The sequence below is a fragment of the Sardina pilchardus genome, chromosome 7 (genome assembly GCF_963854185.1).
Source record: "Sardina pilchardus chromosome 7, fSarPil1.1, whole genome shotgun sequence".
NCBI lineage: Eukaryota > Metazoa > Chordata > Actinopteri > Clupeiformes > Clupeidae > Sardina > Sardina pilchardus.
In genome coordinates this window covers 9523563-9550746 of record NC_085000.1, presented here as the reverse complement: position 1 = coordinate 9550746, position 27184 = coordinate 9523563, and the positions used below count along the sequence as shown (strand labels likewise).

The 27184-nt window shown below is 44.0% G+C and overlaps 2 protein-coding genes across 4 annotated transcripts; both read right to left on the bottom strand.

The window, feature by feature from the left end:
- Window positions 1-1629: 1629 nt before the first annotated feature.
- On the bottom strand, window positions 1630-14913 carry ncoa6 (nuclear receptor coactivator 6). 2 transcript variants are annotated; one of them, XM_062540685.1, is made up of 15 exons: window positions 14818-14913; window positions 13516-13840; window positions 12874-13029; window positions 12565-12687; window positions 12276-12395; window positions 11149-12033; window positions 10601-10747; window positions 9010-10492; window positions 8809-8915; window positions 5154-8684; window positions 4241-4294; window positions 4065-4095; window positions 3741-3782; window positions 3228-3376; window positions 1630-2062 (listed from the first exon to the last, which is right to left on the bottom strand). In XM_062540685.1, the coding sequence occupies exons 2-15, from the start codon at window positions 13790-13792 to the stop codon at window positions 2010-2012; spliced, it is 7158 nt and encodes a 2385-aa protein (XP_062396669.1). In that variant the 5' UTR covers window positions 13793-13840; window positions 14818-14913; the 3' UTR covers window positions 1630-2009. The 2 variants fall into 2 exon arrangements, with proteins under 2 accessions (XP_062396669.1, XP_062396670.1); XM_062540686.1 differs by lacking the exon at window positions 3741-3782.
- A 414-nt stretch (window positions 14914-15327) lies between these two features.
- LOC134087280 (glutathione hydrolase 7) lies at window positions 15328-24984 on the bottom strand. 2 transcript variants are annotated; one of them, XM_062540684.1, is made up of 16 exons: window positions 24754-24984; window positions 23955-24407; window positions 23390-23616; window positions 22967-23118; window positions 22583-22700; window positions 22128-22195; window positions 21804-21877; window positions 21501-21694; window positions 21329-21416; window positions 20302-20429; window positions 19991-20079; window positions 19639-19791; window positions 18438-18555; window positions 17929-18066; window positions 17139-17238; window positions 15328-16905 (listed from the first exon to the last, which is right to left on the bottom strand). In XM_062540684.1, exons 2-16 carry the CDS (start codon window positions 24172-24174, stop codon window positions 16730-16732), a joined length of 2043 nt encoding a protein of 680 aa, XP_062396668.1. In that variant the 5' UTR covers window positions 24175-24407; window positions 24754-24984; the 3' UTR covers window positions 15328-16729. The 2 variants fall into 2 exon arrangements, with proteins under 2 accessions (XP_062396668.1, XP_062396667.1); XM_062540683.1 differs by having other exon boundaries at window positions 23955-24374.
- Window positions 24985-27184: the final 2200 nt, after the last annotated feature.

Below are 27184 nucleotides of genomic sequence, written 5' to 3'. Positions count from 1 at the left end.
GTTAGATTTCCTGGAGTTCTCTGATACAGTTTTCATTTAAAGTAGGATGGATAAGAAGATGTCTCATATAAGCTAATTCTATATGTTTTTTTTTTATCCCTAGCTATATATTTAGCCAGGTTGGGGGTCTCTCTAATTCTGAAGTGCAATTATTCACCTACAAAATAACCGGTTTCTTCTAAGTTTAATCACAGTGTCTTGGAGATTATGTTTTGTTCACAATTTTTCTCCTCACAAAATGCTACTTTGGAATAATGAGCAAATAACTATCAGGAACAAATCTCTGTTTTTCCCCATATGGGTTGATAATGGCATACAAAATGTTATATCGCTGTTTGATAGTTCTGGCAACATCTTATCATATGAGCAATTTTTATCAACCCACTGCTTTCCAATCCCTTTTAGGGAGTTCAACTCATTGATTAGGGCTATCCCCACAGGGCTGACCCAACTGATTAGAAACCATTTATCCCATCAGGGTACTCAGAATGTATTGCAATATAGCCTTTGTTTGGATGGAATCGATCTGGTTGACAAGAAGTGTAACAATAAGCATATACGCCAAATTTTTCAAGCAAAAACAAAAAAAAATCACTCGTAGGGCGAAGTTTTATTGGAGCCCTTTTGTTCAGGAAATTGTGTGGAAAAAAGCTCGGCTTTTGCCGAACAAATATTGTGTTACAAATAAAGTTAAAGAGGTACATTTAAAAAAAAGAGGATATTTTAGAGCACTTCATGCTTCTTTCAGCAGACAAGCTTTATGGAGATGCTGAATTCATTACCAGCAGGACTTGGCAGTGGCACCTGCCGACTATGGTATTACTGTGCTTGATTGGCCAGCAAACTAGCCTGACCTGAACCCAATAGAGAATCTATGGGGCATTGCCAAGGGAAAGATGAGAGATGAAGGCAGATGTCATCTATGCAACGCCGCACAGAGGCAGCCATTCATGCAAAAGAGGCCCAAGCTAAGTAGTGAGTACACATACATGATTATACTTTTCAGAGGGTCGACATTTGTGTTTTTTAATTGATTTCATGTAATATTAAATTTTTCTGAGATTTTGAATTTGGGTTTTCATAAGCTGCAAGCCATAATCATCAAAATTATAACACATACAGGCTTGAAATATCTTGTTTTGCATGTAATGAGTCTATATATTAGTTTAACCTTTTAAGTTTAATTACTGAGATAAATGACAAAAGTCATGATTATACAGAAACAGCCATGATTCCCCATTCATGAATGACACTATTATCTGTGTCTTTTTTTATTCCAACTAATTATTTGGGGGAGAAACCAGAACGCGCACGTATCATGACATAGTCGCTCCTATTCATCCTGGATTGACGTTAGTGAAACGAGTTGAGCAGGGATGACCAGACAACGCGCTGTCAAGCCTCACTTTATCACCTATCTTGGATGTCTTAATTCTACTTTTGTGAAATACCCCTCAGGTTGTAGAGATGCTCCAGTCCAAAATTGTGTTGCACAGACTAGCCCAAGTTGAATTATAAGGATTTTTAAGGTTATATTATAAGGTTTTTGCCTTAATAACAATATACTTAATGTAAAAGCACACTGTTGATAATCTGAACAAAGCAAGAAAAATGTATAAGAATCAGAAATACATACAGATTTTTATTAATGTCATCACGAGACAAAAAAGTAGAAAATTTAATTCAGTTCTGCAACATAATTTTACAATAGACATGATATTTTAATTACCAGGCTTCATCACATGATTAATCCAGCATTAGAAAACATAAAACAAAACCCATACACACACACACACACACACATACATACACACACACACACACACACACACACTAAACCTAAATAAGACCTCACAAAATACATCAATATTGTTTCTTTTTAAAAACAAATATCTGTACATGGTTACTTTCTCTGTGAAAACATGATTCTGAAGGAACAGCAGATAAAATTAATTCACAGAAGAAAAAAACAAATGAATAATTCATTTCACAGGTGTAGCGCGTCATGATCACTTCGACTTCCTTCGTTTGGCCTGGGTGGGGCTGGCTCCAGTGTTTGCTTCTGATGGAGTAGAAAATGGAAAATGGAGACATTGTAAAACTCTGCCACATGTCAGCAGGTGGAGATAAGTCATAAGCTGACCATAAAATATGTGCAAACAATGTAAATGGATATGCTCACACTATCCTCACACTATATGCACTCAAGGCTTACTGACAAACCTGAAGACTTGCAGGTCTGAAACACTGTTCATTAGGTCATAAAATAATTCTGTATGCAACAATTGGCTATCACCATACTAAACTCAATCTTCTAAGATTGAACATTAGTTTGGGGAGTCTGCACTTTATTTCAACTGCACAAGAGGCGTGCTCTCTTGGAGGAGGAGCAGGACTGTCAAGCTTTATTGGCATCATTCAAATCATGGAGGTATTATATAACTGGAGAGCGTGTCTAGGTCCCGCCCTCCATACAAATGAATGGCGGAGGCTAGGCTAGTAAATCAGGCCAAATCATAGTCAACGGCATATTGATGTATTGAACACTGGAGCTCGGATCCAGCACCAGTTGGCTCTGACCATGCGCCAAGGTCCAAAGCTGGAAATGACGCATGGACCAACATTGATTTTTATTGGACATTCTGTATAAAGAGAGTTGTCCTCCAGTTCAGAGGGTGGCGATGCACATACCTTGCTTGCCGCGTAACAAGAAGAAAAAGTTGATCGGGCACGCACACCTGAGTCTGAGTGGATTCCCACACTGAGTAACGTTTGGCTGTAGCTGCCAGATAAGTACCCGCCCACCCTAAATGTAAGCGCATGAGAGCTAGTGCCCAACACGGATTTTCGTGCATGGAGCTGGTTCTAAATGCTCCATGAGGCGCCATACTTGAAAATGCCGTATGCTAACATGCCGAAGCTAATCTACGCGGTCTTGACCCCATGGTTCAAATCATGACTCTGTACGCTTGGATAATCCTTCAACCTATCAGACCACTTCCCCGTCTTCCCCATCTTTTGGATAAGCTAAGTTTGCGATTGGAGCCAAAGGTTCTGGCAAGGAACAGAGGAGATAGATGTGCAGGTTACCAGCCTGAGCTCCCGGGCGAAATCCAAATTCGCAGAACCCAGCCAACCTTGAACACGCTCTCTGCAGAACAACATGTAGACCTGTGTTGGGACGTGCACATCTTACAAGTTTTACACACACATGCACACACACACACCTTTCCCTGTGCTGGAGGATGCAGATCCAGGTCTGCCAGTCCTCTTCCTTTGCCCATTGTCTGCCGCTTCCTCCTCAGCCTCCTTCTCCGCTCGCGAGCTGCGTCGACTGGGGCCCTTCGCCTTCGCCTCAGCAGCGCCCCTAGTGTCCCTGAAAGAGAGGTGCGGAGGGAGGAGGGGACGTGATGGGCAGATGAAGTCAAAGGCAGAGAGAGACGTAGGGAAAGCAAAGCAGCATGTTACCATCCGAATCACACTGGGCATTAGATAAGTCTTTGACCTTTCGTCCTTTTTCCCCTCTTTATCCGTTTCAGCTGGTTTATTATATGTATATCAGCTTGAGGGGACAGAGCCGCCATTTCTATGGCCCCTTTAACCAGAATCTGACTTGCTGTTTTTCCTCATCTACCACAGACGTCATGTCCATCGTCTTCTTCATCTTGTTACAACAATTGGTCAGCGTTGCCCCTTGCACATGTCTGTGCAGAGCAAGCACGTGTTCAGCACATACATACCTGGGGACTAAGCTGACAGGCGTCTTTCTTTTCTTTGCCCATCTGTTATAGAAGTGGAAAAACAGCAGTAAACTACTGTGTCGCTGCATAACGGTTAATGTTTTATTTGCCCAACTGAGACGAGGTATGGTATGGTGTAGACTGGTTTTCAACGCCCATCTCACAGGAGATGGGTAGTGTCAGAAAACAAACTTAGAAGAGTAAAGAAAAAGCTTTAAAGCAAACAAAAAGTGTAAACAATTGTAAAAAGTTACCTCCTTGATGTCTCACTTTATAAAAGCACTTCGGGCCTATTACTCTAATTGTGAGGCAATGTAGTCTTACCCTTGCTCGACAACAGGAGCAGCTTCCTCTCCTGGAGGCAGAAGAAATAAAATCACAAAATTACATCTCACTATGAAGTGCTCTTACCACATAGCATTCTTAAATGTGATTCATGCAACATTAACATGATTATATTATAGCACACAAGATCATACAAATATTATAGTGATCTTTACCGCTTTTTTCACTTGAGGCCTTTTCCTGCTGGGCAGGTTCAGGTTGACCAGGAGCTGAAAATGCACAGGTGTTAGCTCAATTTAATACAATTCACAGCACATAATGACTACGTTTCCATGCACACCATATTCCGGTTTTATTCAGAATAACGACAATATTCAGGTTTTGAGTTTTGTTTGTTTGTTTGTTTGTTTGTTTGTTTTCATGCACTGACACTTGGCAAACAAAGTGTGGCAAAAAGTTTGCACTTCTAGAGTGAAGACGAGGTCAATTTATGCATTAAAACTTGAAAGTTCAAATGTCAAGATGGAATTTATAGATGGGTGAAAACATTGTATGCTCACTTGTAATGCACACTGTAAATTCAAATATTTTGTGGTAATGAATGTAATTCGGGGACAGAGACCACTGAGATGTCATGACAGACACTACTTCTACTGCAAGCCACTACTTTATTCAGCATATGCTGATTAGATATATACATGGAAATATTGTGTTTCCGCTACACATAGAAACATCTTATTCTGAATGTTGCCATAACCAGAATATGGTCCTTATTTGGAATATGGTGTGCATGGAAACTTAAGTCACTGACAGGGGTGGACAAATCAGGGGTAAGCAAATGCTCCATTTTGCCCAGAGTCAATGTCAGATACAGTATATAAAATGATGAGAGGTGATGAATCTCCATATGGGGTGATGAAATAGAAGGAATGCCTTACATTATTCATAGAGTTGGACAATATTCATCCCAATGATACAATAATTCCCCCCCTTTGTGCACAGTGCTTGCACCAGCAACTCAAATGTTAAATCATGGGCAGCCCGACTTCATTAAGGCGTTTCTCCTTAACCTACTTTAATTATATAGTAGTGACATGATGGGACATAAAATATGAAACAGGAATTTACCTGAAGCACTTGGTGCCTCTTCCACAGGTACCACAGATTTTGCTGGCTCTGGTAAACTGGTCTCCATGGGTGCAGAGGAAGGCTGGGCTCCAGCAGGTGCTGGAAGTGTTGAAACAGGTGGAGAACTAACAGTGGGGGTGGTTGGTCCTGGGACAGTAGCAGCGACGCTTGCAGCAGCAGCAGCAGCAGCGACAGTTGACCCCACAGGGGAACTGGAGGGTGGCGGGCTGGCAACAGGGACAGGAATGGGAACAGTAGCTGGACTAGAGGTGGGAGCAGGGATAGGTGTAGTGGGCACAGCAGCAGGTGAAGAGGGCAAGGCAGTAAGTGCTGTGTTGGGTGCAGGGGGCACAGGCTCAGGAGCTGGGACTGGAGCAGGAACAACAGGGGCAGAGGCAGGCGGGGAGGAAGTGTTCTGAGGAGAGGAGATGGGTTCAGCCGGAACTGCTGGGGAAGGGGCAGCCTGGGGGGGAGCAGCACCTGCATTTGGTGTCTGCTGGGCAGCGACCTCTTGTTTCACTGGGGGACTGCTATCAGAGACGTGCGCGTGCTCCGCTGCGCCAGGTTTTCCAGCTGGAGCAGGAGTGGCAGATTTGCTCTTAGCTCCCGTGGCTAACGGGGACAGGGGGCTCCTTCGGGCACTGGGTGCAGCACCTGGGCTAGAGCACATTGGGGGAGAGGACAAGGGCTGCTGGAAAGGGGAGGTGATACTGGGGGACGACGTGGGGCGAGGCGACACCTGTGCAACAGGACTGGACTTCAAGCCCGACGCCTCCGGTGGGCTCTCCTGCTTTGGAGTGCCTGGGCTCGGCTGCTGGGGTGGAGGGTGCGCTGCGACTGGGGACGCGTGAGTGCTGGGGACTTGCACCTGAAGGTGTCCTACCACAGCACGAGCAGTGGGCTGGCCGGCGGCCGAGCTCATGGCTGGGGAATGTGTTGCAACAGTCATCGGAGCTGTCGAGGTTATAGTCGCCATGGGTGCAGGTGTGAGCTGTATATTAGCAGACACCTGAATGGGACCAACCATGGTAACCGGCTGGGAAACCACATTGGTACTCGAGGGTACTGAGGCAGCCGGTACTTGGAAAAACACAGGGGTCGTTATGAACTGCGCTGGGCGGGTTTGGGCAGGGGTCTGCTGACTCATCTCTAGAGGTCTCTGAAGGTTTTTATTTGAAACTGCGACTACAGTGGAAACCATCGGAGGCACCTGCGGGGGAGTGCTGGTGGCAGAACTAATTGGATTAGAGGTGACAAACACTGTGATCTGATTGGTGGCAATAGCTGTTGAAGGGTTTGGCCTCTGCAAAACGGTTGACATATTATTTGACATGGCTTTAGGGTTGGGATTTGGACTCGGACTAACAGCAGGATTAGTCTGTGGACTAGGACTAACATTCGAATTGGGACTGGGACTAAATGTGGGACTGGGGCTAACGCTAAGGGTAACACTAGGAGGGTGTAAGCTGGGACTGCTGCTGAGATTTAGTTTAGGACTTGGGGTTGAACTAAGCTTAGGCTCACTAGGACCCAATGAAGCCCCACCTTCAGTGCCCTGGGGGGTTCTGGGATTCCGTTGGCTTGCCTGCTCTGGTAGGGAACGAGGGCTTTCCTTCTGTGCAGCATCCACAGTCCCCTGAGGTGCACCCTGTGGTGGCTTCATTGATACGGACGGTGAGATTGAACTGTCCAACAGCTGATTCAGAGAGGTTGGGGCATCCCTAAAACCTGGCGGACCACTGGAGCCAACATCCTGTTGCGATTCTATCTGAGATTGATGCTTTTCCTCAGCAGCTGGTTGATCCGGTACATTCTTAGATTCCAGAGGTTTTGACTCCACGGCAGCAACCCGCGGACTTGCCATTCTTGGAGCCGTCTGGTCTCTCGGTGACTGAACCATTTGTCGTTGTTCGCCTTGTGGCAATGCCGTTTGTCCTTGACTCAAATGGTCAGCCTGACCAGGGGGACCTTGGAAAGAGTTTTGCATCTGCTGTGCATCCATAGGTGAGGCCTGTACCGAGACAGGGCTTGGTTGCAGTGAGGTGGGACTCATCATAGACTGTGGGCTAACCATTTGCTGTTGGAGTGGAGGAGACGTTAATGCAATCTTGGCCACTTTCTGTCTTCCTGGGCTGGGAGCAGTAGCTTTCCTGTTCGACCCTGGGCTAGATCTTCGGCTATTGCTAGGACTCGCTCGTTTCGCTTGTCCACTTCCAGATTGTTTGTCTTGTTTCCCACCTGTACTTCCTGTGTTACCACTTCCTGGGAAAGCCTGCTGACCGTTATTATTCCCACCAGCATTATTATTGTTGTTAGGCAGATTCAGGCTTGGTGGAGCCTGTCCAATTGCCTTCAAGGTTGTGGGATTCAGACCCTGCTGGTCAAATCCTCTGTTAAGATTAGACTGCCTGGGTGGCAAAGGGATGTTTATCTTCGGAGGGAAAAGACCAGCAATTGAAGCATTCAAACGTTCAGGTGAAAGGCTGATTTCTGAAGGCTCGGTGCTTGGTGGACGGTTAGTGGGAGTGAGCGGATGGTGGTAAGGCCTGGGGCTTGCTCGGTTGGGTGTTTTGGGGCGAGAACTCTGAGAAGTGGTAGGGACGTTGGGGAAATGGAGATTATGTGACCCTGGCATGGAACCCTGCTGTGGTGGTGGTGGCTGCTGCTGTTGTTGCTGCTGCTGTTGTTGTTGTTGTTGCTGAGGGCTGGCTCCAGGGTGCTGAGGCACTGATGGGGGCCCCGGCTTCATCAGATTGTTGCCCTGGTTGACAAGTTGCTGGGAGCCATTCCCTGCCTGAAGGCCCATCTCTAGAGGCACTCTTTCCTGCATGTTGTGTGTTCCAGAAACGTCTTCTCCCATACCCGGGGTGCCGCCTTGTCCCTGCCCAGACTCTGCTGGATGTGGCATTCTCCTTGCAGCCCCTGCCATCTGTGGATTTACCATGACGGGCACTCCCCTAGATTTGTCTGGGGAAGGTGGCACGCCGCCATGTCCTTGCAGGTTGATCATTACAGACATGTTGCTCTGCTGGGATACAGGCATTCTTTGAGCTTCAGCAGGATTCATAAGGCCCCTGGAGGGGTGTCCACCCTGTTGCAGTGGCATTCTGTTCTTTGCCTGCTCTTGCATTTTCATCATCATTAACATTTGCTGTTGTTGCTGTTGTTGCTGCTGCTGCTGCTGTTGTTGATGATGCTGTGCCTGCTGCAACTGATGTGGGAGCATTTGAGGCTGACCTTGAGGTGGCATTGGTCCTGCTTGCCCTGGGGCTAACTGCATACCCTGCATGTGCACCTGCTGCTGCTGTTGCATTTGCTGTTGCTGGATCTGCTGCTGCTGCTGCTGCTGCTGTTGCATGTGCTGCTGTTGTTGTAACTGCTGCTGTTGAAGCTGTTGCATCTGTTGCTGCTGAGGCGTTTGTTGCTGCGGCTGCTGTTGTTGTTGTTGTGGTGGTGGCTGCTGCTGTTGAGCCATAAACTGAAGTGGCATTTGCTGTAGTACCCTTTGATCCCCTTGTGAACCAGGAAAACCTAAGGTAAGAAGCGTAAGAAAAAACACTTAATCACTTAAAAGACCCGATACATTTGGTAGCACTATTCTGATTAGCTAGATAACTAACTGATAACCTTATAAGCATGTTAACATTTTTCTTACCAGCAGGTCTGTTAGCAAAATCAGACATTTTGGGGTCCAGTGCACCTCCTTGGTCAGTACTCATCCCTGGCAACTCCATGTCCTCTAAGCCAGGCGTTGATTCAAGACTAAAGAAATTGGGCAACATGCATCACAATAATTATTTCGCAAAACTACAAATAGATGTTACTTTCAGTCTCAAGTGACATAAACATTACTTACCCAAGACCTTCTGATAATTGTCCTTCACCTCCTTTGGGTTTCTTAGGCTTGCGTGCGGGTTTCTTCTTTTTAGGTTTATTCTGGTTGGCACCAGCATTCCCAGCCCCTTGTTTTCCACCAAACTGGCCAGCGGATATATCACTTTGGAGGAGGTTCACTAAGAGGGGGCTTGTTAACGTCACATCCTTGTTCACAGGGAATGCTCCTGCCTGTCCACAAGGACCTCCCATGGGCATCTGTCCAGCAAACTGAGGGTTGAACGGTATCCCACCGTGTCCAGGGAAGTGACCGTTCCCCTGCATATGTTGAGGACCTCCGATCATACCTTGCTGCTGTTGCTGTACCTGCATGTCAGGCAGCATTGCCTGTTGGCCCATTTCACCACCAGTCCCACTAGCATCTCCCAGCTGATGCTGAGCAGCCTGTTGTTGATGCTGAAGTTGTTGCATGACCTGCTGCTGCTGCTGTTTCTGCTGCTGCAGCTGCTGCTGTTGTTGTTGTTGCTGATGTTGCAGCTGTTGTTGTTGGACCATGTGATGTCCAGGAAGTCGCATTTGTTGTCCATGCATACCCATTGCTTGATTGGGATTATTATTCATGGGAATCTGTTGGGCCTGCTGCTGTTGCATCTGTTGATGCTGCTGTTGTAACTGTTGCAGTTGTTGCTGCTGTTGCGGCTGCTGAAGCTGTAACTGCTGCTGTTGTTGTTGTTGTTGTTGTTGTTGTTGTTGCTGCTGCTGCATTTGATGTTGCTGCTGCTGCTGCTGTAACTGATGTTGCTGTTGTTGCAGTTGTTGTTGCTGTAACTGCTGCTGTTGCATTTGAGCCATTTGTTGTTGTTGTTGCTGCTGCTGGACCATTGGCTGCTGTTGCTGTCCCATCTGAGCCTGGAACTGCGCCATATTGGGCGATGGACCTCTCATCATCTGCCCTTGCATTACCCCTGGTTGACCCTTTGCCACAAAGGCCTGCTTGTTTCCCTGCATTTGATTGGCCACCATCTGTTCCATCATGGCGTTTTGTTGCTGTTGCTGTTGTTGCTGCTGCTGCTGTTGCTGCTGCTGCTGCTGCTGCTGTTGTTGTTGTTGTTGTTGCTGCTGCTGCTGTAGAAGTAATGCCTGATGTCCCGGGCCTCCCCCAAGTTGACCTTGATTCGGCATAACACCCCCTGGCCCTTGCTGAGGAATCATCTGTTTTGGAGGAGTCATCCCTCTCTGCCCTGGGTTGACTGGCCGAGAGAGGACCGTCTGGCCACCTCCTTGGGCCTGCACCATCTGGCCTGGAGAGGAGGCTACCGGCATGGGTTGATGCTGAGACTGCATGCCCATCATTTGAGCCTGAATGTTTTGCTGGGGCTGGCCCATGCTGGTCCCTGGGGTGGCACCTGGAGTCTGACCTGCCATGCCACCGTGATGGCCCATTACGCCACCATGAAGGAGGTTAGGCTGCATGTGGTTTTGTGTTGAAACAGATGGTTGTGTCCCTAAAATGATGAATATGTTAATGATGAGATGACAAAAGCCCACATATAATGTTGAATGCATACAATGCTAACATTTCAGTGCATCACAGGGATAATTAGCATGCTTACCTGTGTGTGCCATACCCTGGCTATTCTGCACCTGGGGGTTGGTACCAACTGCAGGTGTCCCAGGTCCGCTGGCTGTCACTTGGCCTTGGACAAAGTTTTGATTGCCTGGTACATTAGGGAAGCCCATGGGCATCCGTTTGGGCATACCTGAAACCAAATTAGTCATTGAGTACAAGTAACAAAGCAAGGCTATGATTACAAAGTATAACTACTGAGGAACTTTAAAGCAGTTTAGGTTCATTCATGGCCATTTTTGATTCAACACAGCAAACGTTACGGTCTTGGGGAACTGTATGGCCCCATGGGTGTCTGTTGTTCTTTAGAAATGCACCCACGCTTTTAATTCACTTCCTAACTCATGTTCCAATGTCTTATGCTTTTTGTACAGTCTCCCCTCAGAAAAAAACTATGAAAGGTTCTGTGTGAAATTTCTGCAATTTCGCAAATTGCCACCTTTGTTTTTTCTGACCATGATCATAGCAATTTGTTGTTGCACTCTGTATTAGTTTTGCTGTGAGACACAGAGTGTGCTGCTGACAAAAACATACCTCCCATATTGTTTTGTGGAACCTGTCCATGTTGAGGCATTCCCATGAACCCTTGCTGCATGGGCCCCGGTTGACCCAACACTGCTCTTCCAGGTGAGCCCACACCTTGAGGGAAACCTTGCGGCGTAGTAGGACGAGGGCCAAGCTGACCTTGGCCTTGGCCCATCATGGGAGGCGTCCCAGGTGAACCCTGCTGGAATGGCGAGGATGATGACCCCGGTGACTTAGCAGACAGGCTTCCCTGTGGAGTAGACGACGGTGGGACAGGTGCTGGACCCCTTGGGCCTGGAACACCTGGCGCTCCTTGTGGGGGGCATTTAGGCTGAGGGGCTGCAAACTGGTTGACTCCTGCCTGCTGCTGCTGTTGCTGTTGCTGCAACTGCTGCTGCTGCTGCTGCTGTTGCTGCGCCATAGCACTGAAAGCCTGCTGACTCCCAAAAGGATAAGGAGGTGGAGGATGGTTCGGTGTCTGGACCGTAGCCAGGGAGGGCCGCTGGCCCATCTGAGCCTGTGGTGGCGGCTTCCTCCAGCCGGGTCCCATGGGTCCTTGGGCGGGAGGAGGCTGTAAAACCCCTGATGGGAGCTGGTTCCAGCCAGCGGGCACAGGCATTTGACCAGAGGCGTTGAATGGACCGCGGACACCGCCAAGCTGAGCCAACTGGGCCTGCTGTTGCTGCTGCTGCTGCTGCTGCTGTTGATGCTGCTGCTGCTGCTGCATGTGTTGCAGGGCGGCTGGATTTAGCTGCCGGTTAGCCTGCATGGCTTGCATGTGGTGACCCTGAGGACCCATGGGGTTTGGAGGCATATGGGGAGCCTGTGGGTGCTGAAGTTGCTGCTGCTGCTGCTGTTGGGCCACCATACCTGACATCATAGGGTCCATAGCATCTGTCGCGAATAAGTCCATGATGAGACACTTTTTCAAAAGTAGTGTTTTTCGCCTTTCTCCAACTAATAAAATACTTTATGCATTCATATAGTAACAATTATACTTTCTCCATGCTGCTTGTAACTTTGTTTCCATAAACAAAAGTGGAATCCTTCAAGAAACCATGCGCAAGTCATTTCATGTGTGTGTCAGTAGATGACGTATTAAGTATCCAAAGAGTTAATTAGCATAGTGAAACTACCTGTCTGTGAGGGAGGTCTTTGAGCCCTTGGATGCATCTGTCCACTTCCCCCAGGGACCATTCCTTGGCCTGGGCCTGGGGGCACCATTGAAACCTGAGGGTTGTTCATTCGGATGCCTCCTGAGGATGCATTGGAAAGGAAATGTCAGTCAATAATATACATGCAAAAACCTGGTGCAAACACACACACGTACAAAAATCTACCATACGTATACATTCACACCCACACAGTTCACACACACATGGCCAGGCATACAAAAAGAGTAAAGCATTTAGTACAGGATTGTACCTGGCCCTTGTTGCATGGGGAACCCCACATCCATCCGTGTCTGCCCAGGTGGCCCTACAGGTCCATTCACCCTGACATCCTGGCCTCGATTCTGTGCCAGGCCAACATTGATTGCCCCCTCGCCTGAACAAATAAAACATCTTATTTGCAATTTGTCCGCTTAGTGACTGCAGAAAGCATCAAAGGTCCACTTCTTTGTCCTGTTGGTAAATTATAACTTAACAAAAAAATATCATAAAAGGCCTGTATACAAATCAAATCACTGATAGCCTATGGCTCCATTTCTGCAAAGAGAGTCAACAGCCATACCCTCTATTTGTACAGAGAGGATCCCAAGGTCCCTTAACTGCTGTTGATTGTTCTGAGCCAGGAGGCGGAGTCGCTCTGCGGCCTCCCGAGGGATGTTGAAGGTGACTCGTACACTGTTCCATGGTTCAACACGACAAGGCTCCAGTCTCTCAGGGCCTGAGTAAACAGACAGGTGGTATAAGAGAAAACAAAGAAGGTGAGGAAAGGTTGGGGGTGGGGCTGGCAGAGTTTTATGGATATCAAACACACCAAACATGGTATGACATGACATGAACACATCCACTATGCACTCTGATGTCTGTAGATCAATGTCGATGTTCAAACATCTTTTCGGCAGATTTATCTGAATGAAAAAGTTTGCCTAACCTCCTTTTAAAAACATGACAGTTATGGTAATAGTGCTTTCATGCAGCTGCACTATGTTGAGTGACGTCAAAATATTCTCCTGGATGCTCTCCCAAAGCCCCCACTTCAAACTGTAAGTCCCCAGTTCTGCTGTGACATCCCCCCTCCAAACTCTCACAATTCTCCCACTTCCCAGTTGCTCATGAACGCACCACAAGAGGTCTGTTAAAGATCAGGATCAGGAAGTATGTCTAAGCTCAGTATACACAGACGAACACAAACAAACAACAAACAAACCTAATTCTAGCATGTCTGGGATCCCATTCAAGACGTTGTCCAGTTTGTGTTGGAAGTCTTCATCGTCCATGTTACCCTTGAAGGAAACGAATATAAGAGGATCTCCCTCTCCCTCTCCCTCTCCCTCCATGATAGAGGTCTGTGCAGAGATGCCGGCATTATTACTGACATCATCGTCATCAGCATCTTCCACTCCGGAGTCCTGCTCCGCATTTGGGTCTGTTTCTTGGGAATCAGACAACTGAGAGAGTTCGGACGGGCATTCTTTTTGTGCCATGACCCCTTCCAGAAAGAATGGTAGGATGAGGTCTGAAGCCCGCAGCACCTGAAACAAATAAAAGTTATCCATTTGAAATATGACATCTAATATGTGTCTGCGTGTTATTGGCAATTCTAGAGACTATCAAATCAAAACATCTGCAAGTTTAGAGGTTGATTATGGCTTCACAGTTCATTTGACAAATGGTCTAGGCTTTACTTTCAACTACGACTGTTTAGTAGCAGAGTTAGCTGGCTGGTTTTACTTTCAAATGTAAGCTATTTGATTGCGACTGCCCGGTTGAGGTCACACTACCTTCACTTTGTAAACACACATTCAGAGGCTGAAGAATAGATGTAACGTTTGTTCGGATTGTCCCAACACTGTAACTTAACATGTTGAGGTTCTGACCATCCATCAGTAGGTGATGGCGTATCTGGCTACGTATTTCATGTCAGATGCAAGTTTAAGAGCGTTGCAAAATCTAAACGTCAGAGAAATACGATTGTCTTCTCGCAGTGAAGCATCGATAACTAATTTCAATTGCAAGGCTAGATAATGTTACCAATTTGCGACCGGCTCAAGTAATGTGAGGAATTGTGATAAGTTAGCATGCTTGCTACCTTATGACTAGGTAGCAACGACGCTAAATGGATGGGTAATCTATGTTGGTTAGCTAGCTGGCCACCTAGCAAACGAAGAATTCGTACAGGTCAACGATAGAATGCTAGCCGGTTTATATGAGATTGCTGTAACGCTATTCATATTAATGAATTTGGGTTATCCACATACAACACCGAATGCTCTGTGCCTCCCCTTCTAATACCAACATTTAATCATCCAGAGCTAGCTAGCTAACTTTAAGTGGTTTAGCTCGCCGACTGGATTTCTTGCTAAACAACCATCAAGCTACCGCTAAGTAGTGTTTGCTAGCTTGTGACAATATAAGAATTGTTCTAAAATCAGAATTCAGATTGGTGTTTGCATCTGCACTGGCTGTCTTTACGATATCCTGCATTGACTTATGGTAAAAGGTTCCTTACCGGATCAATCCATTAGGAAATAAATGTAATTGTTAATTCCGTAACAATGTATCGGTCAACTGTAGCGGGTTGCTAACTAGAACGGCTTCCAATCTGACGAGATTTTTTCCCCTTTCCTCTTGTAACGTCCGTAGTATTCTGGAAGGACTTTACGCAGAAACACATGACACTGAATACATGCAACGTAATATCGTGGCTAACCAAGCTAATGTTAAAGGTACGATTCCTACGTATAACAGGAGCTACATAATCGCCATCCACGCCGTTTACGTTAAAATGTAGGTTATCGGCGTGAATCCCTCTCAATGGTGGGGGTGGGGGTCGATTGGTTATAGCCAGTTATAAAAGCAGAACTAGAGTAAGATAACAATAACTACAACAAAAAACTACCAAAGCAATTAATAATAACCTAATTAATATTATTAAATCATTTTATTACATTTAATTGTATTATTAATAATTCAATTTAATCTAATAAAACAACTGTACAATCCACAAGGTGACTCTGAATGTAGGCCTATTTGCACAAATTCACTTTATTTAATTGCACTCAGAATTGAGAAGTATACTGAGGCCTACTACATTGATTTACAATGATAAATATAATGAATAACAAATCTGAACAAATGAAGACTACCACTAAAAGAGAGAAAACAAACTTGTCCATCAGTACAGAAATTCAGGTGCGTCATTAAATAGCCTAAGAATATGCAGAAATCACAAAGTATACAGTGCAAACTAAGTTGAATACAAAAATAAGGACATCATACAAGTTTTCTGCATTTGTATCAAATGTGCTATACCTATAGACAACAATATGCAAAACATACTTTCCTTCATGCTCACTGATCCCTTAAATTGTTAATTATTTTGTTTTCTAGTCAGTATTCCTTTTATAAAACCATAATTTACAATAATTTTGCTACTCTGAAGGATCCTTTTGCCACAAAGTATCAGGGCAACCATACTACCGGTAACAGCAATTCAGCAGATGTACACTGTGACATTTAATTTTGAATCCATATACAGCAGAGTCGTTTTTAAATATGGTGTAGTTTCAGAAAAAACATCTTCCACAAAGTCTAGTGGAGTTTTCATTTTTAAGTTTTTAATGTCATAATGAGCAGATCTCATGCGCATATTGAGTCAGGAAGGAATGGATAAAATCCACTGCCGCAACAACAGGAAAACATTTTCTGTACACAATTTCAAGCAAGATCATCTGCAGATTTATGATCATGGTGCTGGTATGATCAAGCAACTGAACTGTATTCAGGCATGCCGGGCTGAGTTTGTATGCAGCCTATGTGTCATTTATTGATGCAGCTAAGCTGCATGTAAGTATTTAGTACACTATCAGTGTTAGTCAATGTGAATGTTAATAAATGTGCATGTTAATTTAAGTGTACAACTGAGACATATTTATGTGTTGGCTTGCTGTTTGCTCTCTCTCTCTCTCTCTCTGTGTGTGTGTGTGTGTGTGTGTGTGTGTGAGAGAGTGTGTGTGTGTGTGTGTGTGTGTGTGAGAGAGTGTGTGTGTGTGTGTGTGTGTGTGTGTGTGTGTGTGTGTGTGTGTGTGTGTGCGTGTGTGTGTGTGTGTTCTGTATGTTTATAAGTTTGTCTGGTCTTCTTTTTGCTCTTATTTTCAAGCTCATCACTGATACAATGTGTGTACTAAATGCATTTACAGTGGTGATTATGCCCAACATCCATATCCCCTGCTCATTATGCATGCATGCCTGCCACCATACTCTCTGGGCCATAGAGGAAGAACATTCATCATAATTGGGAAAATATCCAAAGGGTTGACTTAGCACCCCCGACAACCTCCCGCATCATCAAGCATTAAAACCTTCAGTGGATTGTCCAGCCATAATCAGAGAAGGGCAGTGTAGCTATAGCCACACGTATGCTAAGGCACGGACATGGACATTGTTAAAGCAGAAGCATCAGCACTCCGAGGGTCCTTCACGCCAATAATCTGGTCGTTGGTTCTTCTGGTCCCCTCCACCAGGGAGAGGATGTCAACTCTTTGGACATCATGTCCCTTTAAAACCAGAGCTTCCACATCTTCTTCCTGGAACTCCGCTGAAAGGGGAGGATGACAGAATATGCTCTTTAAGCCACAATTAAGATAACAATACAAAACCTAATAGCCAAAGCTATAATATTCAAAATGGGATCCAAAGCCAAGGAGAATTATGTAATATCACAATTCATTAATCAATAAAAAAAGTCTACATGTTATGTTACATGTATATTTCAAAAAGGGGTTGTATATGTATGGTATTATGGTTAAATAGAAACAGTGGATTCCTTACCATCCACTAGGAGGGTGTTCGGCTGAAGAAGGGGGTGGAGTCGGCCATTACTCAAGCTGTCACTCAGGTTCTTACGTGAAGACAAGACATTCATCAAAACCTGGATCAAATTGACATTTAGATTTAAGAAAAAAAAAACACATGGGATATGGCTACAGTAAGGGGAATGGAAAACACTGGAAATACAATTTTACATAATAAAAATGTCTAGTAACTTTACAAGTTTTGAATATTAAAGGCACACTATGCAGGTTTAGGTATTCTTGGCGACTGTAGAGCTCCCTCTTGAGTCGCGATATATATTTATATTTTACTTTGCTGTTGTAAATAGCAAACTTTTTGTGACTTATCCCATCTGTACACAATGAAAATGCTTTTGTCATGGAGGTGAATGATTAACACCAGGCAAAACTATCTCCGAAGAGTTATATCTATAGAATAATGTTTCACGATTTTCAAGATTTGTCAGGCCACCGTTCTTGAAGTTGCATGGCTGGTTTTCTCTGTAATAGCTATGCTAGGTGAGCGATTTGCCTATTACAAGTTTGTTGTTTTGTGAAATTGGCTTTGTAAAGTTTACATTACGGTGGAAATCTTCCATAGTGTACCTTGAATCTCTTCAATCAAGTCAGAAGTGTAACACTGAATAAGTACATATCTCTTTGCCCACAGGGCTACAAACAAACATCCTATTGTGTAAGTGTGTGTTTGTGTGCAAATGAATGGACACATTTGTGAGTGTGTGTGTGTGTGTGTGTGTGTGTGTGTGTGTGTTCACTTCACACTTCACCTCTGTTATGCCACTCAAGGCCCGGTCCCCATTGGACGACCCGAGGGCCACATAGGTGCCACAGAGACCCCCAGAGGGCCGCACTGCAGTGGGCATCAAGAAGGACAGAGGCCTCTTACCAGGCTGGATGGAATTATGCTGTACAGCAAAACACAGGAGATGTTAGGGCCTGCTAACAAGTTTTTAGATTAATTCTTAGGGGGGGGGCTAGATAGGCAGCTAGCAGTCTTGAGGAGATTGCTGAATGTGACAAAAGTTATGGCCTTGAAATCGTTTCTACTGTAATCCTTGACTGCGCCTTTAAGAGTGTCAGCATATGCTGCATATGATATCAGTAATATTTCCTCCACCATACACTCATTCATAAAATGTATGATTCATATTGGAGTAAATGCTGAATTGTAATGCTCTTGTGACTCTTTCCCTCTGGGCTGTTGAGATAAATAGCAAAAAAAGTACTGTCACAACAATAGCAAATGTTAACCACTGAGGGTTACTACCTAACTTACCGGGTTGGGTGGGGAAGAACTGCTGGTTTTGTTTGGCCATGAAAAGTCTAGTATCTGGCTGTTGAGGAGAATCCCTGATGGGCTCACAATTCTACTGCCAAACGGCCGATTCAGAGAGCTGGATAAAGATTTAATGAAAGATTTACATTTCATTAAAAAAATTCTGTATTCGTGTCAGGGTTGGCAAACACAAATAGTGTGTGATTATGTCAGGTCTCATATAATCATATAATTATAGCATTCACGCCCACACTTGACATTTACCATTTTCACTATTGAGTCATTCCGTGTGAAATCAGACAAAATCCAGGAAAACTGTTGCAGCACTAACTCCGATTTGTTTTCAAAGTTTGTCTATACAATGTTCAGGTTCCATAACTAAAACCTGTAAAATATTTTTATTAAATTCTATTGTTTTCATTGTCTTTTTGCACGCTCTAAATTAGCTTATCTTGGAGGCCATGTTAAGGTATTCATATCTCAAAAAGTGGTATTCCTAACCTGACTAAACTTTATAGAATGGAAGACAAGCATGTTCTCAAGACTAAAAGTTTGTACCAGTCTCATTGGTTGTAAAAGTCCCTAGTTTCTGAAAAAACTTGCACAAAAAGTGATAGTGATAGATTCATTGGGACACATCTGCCATCAATGAGTATTGAGTCTCCAAAACAAATGACCATGACAATAGTAAGGATAAACAAGACATGTTTGTATTTTTGTATTTGTATTTTGAATTTGAATTTCGCCCTGCAGCTCAGGCTGGAAACCCTGCTTCCTGTCCACAACCTTTGGCTCCAATCACAAACTAGCTTATCCAAAAGATGCACCAGATAGTTGGTCTGATTGGTTGAAGGACTATCCAAGCGTACAGAGTCATTTGAACGATACCCATTGATCATGCCTCTTGTGCAGTAGAAATAAAGCGCAGACTCCCTCCCTGGCCTTGGTTTTAGGACCCATTGATGATATAGACAAAGTTTTAACAAAATCTGAGACGGTGCAGCAACAACCTTATCTGATTTGACACGGAATGACTATCATTAGTTTTTTATTTGTGTCCTTGTAAGGGAATACAAGGGCTTCTCTGGCAGGCTTCACTACTATCTAACAAAGTCTTTATAAGGCATCTAATATTACTTCAATGGAAATGGCTGGTCTGGTTCATGTTGAGTGCAAGGTGATGTCTCAACTTCTACCATACCTCATAACAGACACGATGAAGTCATCAGGCCCCATGATCATGACCTGGCTGGCCACTGCGCCCTCCTCCAGGGCATAGGCAGGGGTGTAATGTCCAGGAGGTGATGCCTGAGAGTCGCTGATCATGCTGCGGAACACTGCCGCCTTTTCCTTGCTTCAGATGCAAAAACAACAGTGCAGTGGGTACAATATTCTAGTATCAAACAGAGAGTACAGTATTGTGCAACAGATTAAAAGTAATGGTTTGGCTGTCAGGAAATTCAAATTTGATGACTGCATTGTATTGCATTATACACACTTATTATAGAACATGTGGCTGCTGTACCACTATAGATCAGATCTGAAAACAATACCTTAGCATCTCGGTCACTACTTCAGAGACAGATGAATCGAAGTTGGGATCTCCTAACCCACTGGCCAGGGACAAGGCGATTTTCAGAGTCTAATAAGAAAGGGGAAAGGACACTGGAATAACAATAGCCTTATACTCCTGAGGTAGTACACTGTAATAGCAACTTTAATAGCAACGCTGATGAGGCCTTAGTTCCTTAGTTAAAGGAATTGGCTGTGTCAAATAGATAAATAGAGTCAATCATCACCAACGAGATCATCATCAGTATTTGTAACTTGCTCATATTCACTCCCTGGCCAGAGTATGCCGTACCTCTGCAATCCAGTGGTAGGTGCTGTTCCTGTGTGTTTGACTGGTGATGTTGAAACCCTCCAGAATGTTCAAGGCTGTGATGAGAGCTGCACCTGTATTGGGGGCTGGTGCAGCCATCACCTGGTGTCCTGAGAGAGATGATGCACACCAACGTGATGACTGAGACTGTGCTCACACTCACATATCAGCATACAAGGGAAATGATTAGACGTCTGCGTAATATCACGTAAATGCCAAATAGCTAGAAAATACTCCCAAGTTGAGGATTTGCTCTTATGATATTAATTAAAACCAAATAAATATACATGTATATTGGTCTCCTGTGATCCCTGATCTCCACTCCCCCACATCCCATATCTGAAAGAAAGAAGAGAGGAAGTGGCCATCTCCTTGCTCAAATAATAATGAATGAATGAGATGCCATTTATAGATGACAACACAAATGCCTGTGGATATACCAAAACACTAGCTAACAAGATGAATTCTAGTCACTAGAATCTTGTCAGAGCAGGATTATCCCAGCATTAGCAATGCTGGAATTAAATAACCAAATTCACGCAAGAGTTTCCCACAAAGGAAAAGGCCAAACTATGATCTGGTAAATTATGTCACCTGACTTGAATCCGATACAAAAAGGAACGCCAAACAACCCCTCTGGCAAAGAGCAACTGGAAAAAACAGTCTCTGAAGAATGGCAGAATGTCTCAAGAATATATGAACACTTTGTGAAAACAGTCAAAAAAGTAAGGTCACAAAGTACTGAAATAAAATCCATCTCAGTAATGAAAGGTATACTGACTTTGGATTCTTACAAGGGCCTTAATGTTACATAAGTAGGCTACAGATACCCCACTGTTCATTGTATGCAGTAATGGTGATACAATTTGAAATACTTTGTAATTTAAGTGATATTGCAGGGTTGTTCACTTCCGTTGTATACTGTGCAATGTCTAGGAGCAACACTGTCTGTTCGTGTGGTGCTGTAAAATGAGCTGCCTCTTTTTCTTTATGTTTTTATTGAGTTTACCTTGGTAAATCATCTCCACGGGCTGCTGTAATACTGTGCTGTAGTTGCTGAAGTCCTCTTCTGTGATGACTCCCCCTCTAATTTGTACCTTTTGAAAGGAGAATACAGAATTAAAATAACAGAGACAATACTTGTAACTAGTGGACAAATTTGAGCGTATTAAGGAACTTACTTCAGCTACTATTTCCTGCGTCAAGTTGCCATTGTAAAACTCTGATATGCCATTGACTGCAATCTTGTCCAAGATGGCTGCCAAATCAAGACGTTTTGTAAAGAGACCAGACAGTGGGACTTGTCCATCTGGTAGAAAGAGATCCTGGAAAGCCTTGGAGACGTTCTGGTCCTTCACTTTGGCCAATGCCTCAGCTGTAGGTTAATTAAAGATAAGGGGAATAAGATATCTCATCAAACAGATCCTACAAAACATCTCTAGTCATCAGAAACTGTTTGTTTCCATACAAATGTAAGAACTCACCAAAGTCATGTGTGACATTAAATCCATTTCTGGCCACATCCGCTGCCATGGTTATGACATTTTCCCATGGCAATCTGAAAAATGAAAGTATTCAACAGTATGCAAATACTAATTTGCACATCACAATGACTATGTAACAGATCTTTCCTAGACCTTTCAGTAATAGTTTATTACCACCAGTGTTACATTGACTTAAAGAAATGCAAAGACATGGTAGTTGAGCAACTAATGCCATTTAACTAGATGTTTGACAATAGTATCTCTATGTATGTGACATACTGTACAATTCCTTGAATCACTGAGTCAAACACATGGGCGTGTTACCTTCCATAGAACTGGTGAGCCTCATACATCCCCTTCAACATCCCAGGCACTCCTACCAGAACACCAGGCTGGAGAGAAGAAACCATGACACCACAGTGAAACTGATGCTGCTCTGGCCTGTGTCTACACAATGTTCTCTAACATGCTTTCATCTTTTTTTAGCAAGTTAATCGGTGACAAAGCAGAAATTAAGTGTAGACATTGTGAATGTTGTAAATGACAATCACAGCTGAAACATTCTGGTTTTGTTAGAAATATCTACACAACTATGTAAAAGGTAAATTTTCAGTTCTCAGTCATTTCTGAAGGGGCCCAATAGCAGCTGACTGTGGATCAGATGTGGTGACAGGGTGTGATGCCAGACCTGAATCCGGACACAAACCCATAGCAGTTTGGACCAGATGTTCCAGAATCAGCTGCTGTGAGGTGAATGTACTGTCCTAAAGTGTTCTTACCTTATCCTCCAGGTTTAACTGCAACATATCCTCCTGAATGGCAGAGGGTGCTGTTTCACGGAAGTCAATGACACGACTCTCATTTTTACGTATGTCATGGACTAAAATCACCCCTCCACTGTTAAGAGATTGAATACTTAATTAATACAGTTGAAAAGAATAAATAGGATAAACTATTGGCTGAATAAAGTATTGACTGAATATTTCATGACAATTGAGTACATTAATTGAGTGTAATTAGGTGGATTATTTTTAATTAATTTTTCAGTTCAGTTTAAGATCACTGTCATCCAAAGCAAATGCATTTAATGAGCACTGCTGTGTTTGCTGGCACGGTGACACAGCACCCACTGAATGCCCGAGGGGAGAGACCCAGTGACGTACCCGCCAAGGCCAGAGGTGTGAGGGTGGACGATGCCCAGGCAGAGCGCAGCAGCAATGGCAGCGTCCACACTGGAGCCCTGCTTGCTGAGCACGTCGAAGCCCAGAGAGGTGCAGTGGGCCACATCCGTCACCACCGCTCCCTGATGAAATATCTGCAGGATTTGTTTTGGCCAGGAAGGAGAAAAAAGAAAATGTGTCAAAATGTGTGGGGTTTTTTAGTTTTGTTTTGTTTTGTTTTTGCTGTTATCAAGGGGTGAAGAGGAGGAGGTGTTAAACAGAAATCACTGTTAAGCAGTTCTGAATTCTGCCTCTTCCTGTGAATTGCCATCCTGAAAACATAAGGCAGAGAATGGTGCTTTTCTTCACAAGATGTGAATGCACTTACAGATATGCAAGCAAGCAGTAGCCACACTAAGAGCACACCTGAGGATCCCCAACGTAGATCTGCATGATGAGAGCGACTGTGACCCCTGTGGCAAAGGTCAAGCAAGCAGTGATGATGACGGTAAGGCCGTCCCGCTGGCAAGCACAGTCCTCGGCCATTGGGTCGCGGTGCGTCTCCCTCAGAGGTGACAGGTCCTGGCTGGCCAGGTCAGATGCCGAGGAGGGGAGTCGCTGCAAACGAGCGGACCTCAGGAAGATGTCTGGATCTGGAGCAAGAGATGTTGTGTGTTTGCTCTGAAGCATTGATTATGGATATATATTATAGATTAGCCTATATTAATCACTATCTGATTTTGTTTAGTTAAGTACATGTGACACAGTGACACTAACAAAAAAACATAGGCCATTGTCTCCTATAGGCTACTCCTTCCAATACATATTATAACTGTTATTAGTGATGGGGACTGGTGTGAAACTGCTTCGGTAGAAGTTCTGAGGAAGTTACTAAGGAGGTTTAGAAAAGACAGATGCAAAATGGCTGTGGTTGTTTATAAACACGCCTAATGACGTGTGCATTAAGGCGACGTGGGCGTAATTACCCTACCTGTGTCCTGCTCACTAAGGACGTTGTCGTCTTCTTTACGAGTTTTAAGGGTATTTTCCGACGAGAGTACGTCGTCCTCTGGAAGCCGAGGAAAGCTAGTGATGCTCATGTAGTCCACCGGCGAGTAGGCACTGCCTAGTGTCGTCTCCTGACTCGCATCCTTGTCCACCATGGTGCCGCTGGTGTACCCAGACACGGCGTCTGCCGTGGGCGCATACATGGTGAAATCGTGCGCCTTTGTTGAAAATGAGTGAGCCAACGCACTACAAAATACGAGTTAAGCTTGCTGATGTGAGTCAACCATTTAATCCACTTTGCATTTTCCCCCCAAAAAAGATGTTTATGGGACAAGAAACGTGACTTGAAAGATTAGTTCATTTCTTCCTTCAATTCTTCCTCCCAATTCTGTAGTTATCCGATCTGGAAAGCACGAACAAATCCATAATTATCCTGCTAAAATTAAAAACATAGGCCTATGACACACTCTCACATAAACATATATGACCACTTCGATGTGCGAGTTATCAGCCTGCTGCTTAAAGACATCGAAATCAAAAGGTGAAATTGACTAGCCTATTACAAAAGACGGGTGAAACAACAAGCGGTATGATAGTGTATTAACATAACTAATTCGCCCATAATCACGTTTGCCAACACAAGATGCTACGCTATTTATAGTTATATGCAACCTACACAGCTATAGGCTACACGTAGGCTAGATAAGATGCGCATTGTTTCCCATCACCAATGACGCATCATTTTGCATGAGAAAGCCAAAAAGTGTTTCGCTATATCTTACCATAGTGTGCAATGCTGGGAGGGTACTGTTATCCAAGATTCACCACACTGCAAACGAGGGGTAAATATGTATAGCCATAGTCAGGTTATAAATTAAAATACCCGATGCTCAGCTGACATCATTACAGGAATGTCACTGACTTAAAGGTACAGATCTCGGATGTTGAAACACCTACTCCAGAAGCACCTTCGGATGAAGGCCAAAAGCTCGTAGCATTCGGTAAGTAAATGGTCAGTGAGTGTTCGAGTTTGTGTGGCGTCAAATTCCCACACCTCTTTCACAGGAAGTAGAGCAGGTTGCCTTCATGGTTGCCAAACAAGTTTTACCAGCGCTTAGAGTTGAGTGCAGGCTATGGGATTACCTTTCTCCCATTACCCCTTTCTGCGTGACCCGGGTAGGCTAACTGCAAACAGGGCTTCTACAGAAACTGCTTTAGAGACTGTGAACAGCAGCGCCGCAGGGGGCTCTGCTTTCAATGATCCTGTTCACCCTGTACACGTTTGACTTCAGCTACAACTCGGAGTCCTGCCACATGCAGAATTCAGCCACAACTTCAGGGGACTGTGCTTTCACTGTTCCTGTTCACCCTGCACACGTCTGACTTCAGCTACACCTCTTGAGCCATGCTCTGCAATTGTGAGGTGTATCAGGGATGAACAGGAGGATGAGTAGCCTACAAGAACCTGGTGGACGACTTTGTGCAATGGTGGCAGGCTCAACCATCTGCAGCTGAGTGCAACAAAGATCAAGGAGACGGTGGTGGATTTCAGGAGATCTAAGCCACCTATGCTACAGTCTCCATTGAAGGGCTCAATGTGGAGGTGGTCGGCACATTCATACCTGGGGATACACAAGGACAATAAACTGGACTGGTCAGTCAACACAGGCGCATTGTGTTGGAAAGGGCAGTTGGCATTACTTGAGGAGGCTGTGGTCATTCAATTCAATTGTCTGCAGGAAGCTCCTCCGAGTGTATAACCAGTCTGTCATGGCCAGTGTCCTCTTTTATGCTGTGGTGTGCTGGCGAGGCAGTATTAAGAAGAGCGACGTTGGGTGACTGAACAAGCTGGTAAAGAAAGCTCTGTTGTTGGCGTAGAGGTAGAGTCACTCACAACTGCTGGAAAGAAACAGACCATGAGCAGGATGCTGGCGATCATGGATAATGCCCTCCGTCCACTACACAGCACCCTCAATAAACAGAGGAGCATGTCCAGTGGCAGCAGACTTACAGTATGTCACCGCCATGCTCAACAGACAGGTTGAGAAAGTCCTTTGTCTCCAGAGCCATCCAACTTTTCAATGGCACACAAAATTGAGCATGTCTCTCTCAGCCCTACCATCATGTCTGCTGTACTGACTATCTTTATTTGTCCTCCTGGACTGTGGTCATAACATCTACATCTTATTCCCTGCTATATATTGTTCTTAAAGTATATTCTGTAACACTTTACATTACAGATCAGTAATAAGTGGGTAATGTTATGGTAATATATAGCCTATGCAATTTCATGGTAATAATATTTTCATAATAATAATAGCAATAGCAATAAATATTTAGGATTTACTTATTGTGACATATTTCTGTAGGCTAATTATACCAACATGATGCTGCTATGAAGGACTAAATTAAATAGTAACTTTTAAGTGTTATGGCACAATTACCCAATGGTCAAAGTTTTTGTAGTAGTTAGTTTGATGGTAGAATAATGTGACCTGTTATCTGTTATTATGATGAAATAAATAAGGTAATTTCACAATATGGCATCAGGGCTGTAAAATACTGTTTTGCCTTTTCGGAAGGATTTCAACAACTCCCCACCGTACAGAAAACCTTTCGAAAAGTATTTTACAGCCCTGATACCATATAGTAGTGAAATTACCTCATTTATTTCATCATAACAATAGAAAACAGGTCACATATTATGTCACAAATCACAATAAGTAAATTCTATATTTATCGCTTCGGTAAGTACATATTTACAGCAGTTATTACCATTTTATTTTACCCTTAAACCCAAGTTATTTGCATGGTAATTGCACAGTAATTGTCTACAAATTACACATTAATTATTTGTAATATGTGGTTTAAAAATATTGTTGCCATTAAATTGCATATAGCCTACATATTACCATAACATTACCCACTTATTACCGATCTGTAATGTAAAGTGTTACCGTATATTCTTTGTCTTGTTTGTTAAGCAATTCTATGTTTACATTGTCTTTTCCTAGTCAGTTAATATTTAATAATAAGGAACATTATTGCAGTCTGTTCACTTTTGCACTAACACCATTGCACACACACACACTACCATAGCACCTTATCATGGTCAATGCATCACATTGTCAGTCCGTGCCAGACCTTTGTAATCGCTTCACATACTCTTTAACATTCTCTTTCTAACATTTCTGTGAGTGATTTCTGTTCTGT

Coding starts and splice junctions, on each gene's coding strand:
- ncoa6 (XM_062540685.1), bottom strand. CDS start 13,792: ATGGCACAAAAAGAATGCCCGTCCGAACTCTCTCAGTTGTCTGATTCC. Junction 13,030..13,515: donor CCCAGACATGCTAGAATTAG/GTTTGTTTGTTG, acceptor CTGTTTACTCAG/GCCCTGAGAGACTGGAGCCT. Junction 3,783..4,064: donor GCTCCTGTTGTCGAGCAAGG/GTAAGACTACAT, acceptor CTTCTATAACAG/ATGGGCAAAGAAAAGAAAGA.
- LOC134087280 (XM_062540684.1), bottom strand. CDS start 24,174: ATGTATGCGCCCACGGCAGACGCCGTGTCTGGGTACACCAGCGGCACC. Junction 21,878..22,127: donor GCTCACCAGTTCTATGGAAG/GTAACACGCCCA, acceptor TTCATTTTTCAG/ATTGCCATGGGAAAATGTCA. Junction 21,417..21,500: donor CGCAGGAAATAGTAGCTGAA/GTAAGTTCCTTA, acceptor TCCTTTCAAAAG/GTACAAATTAGAGGGGGAGT.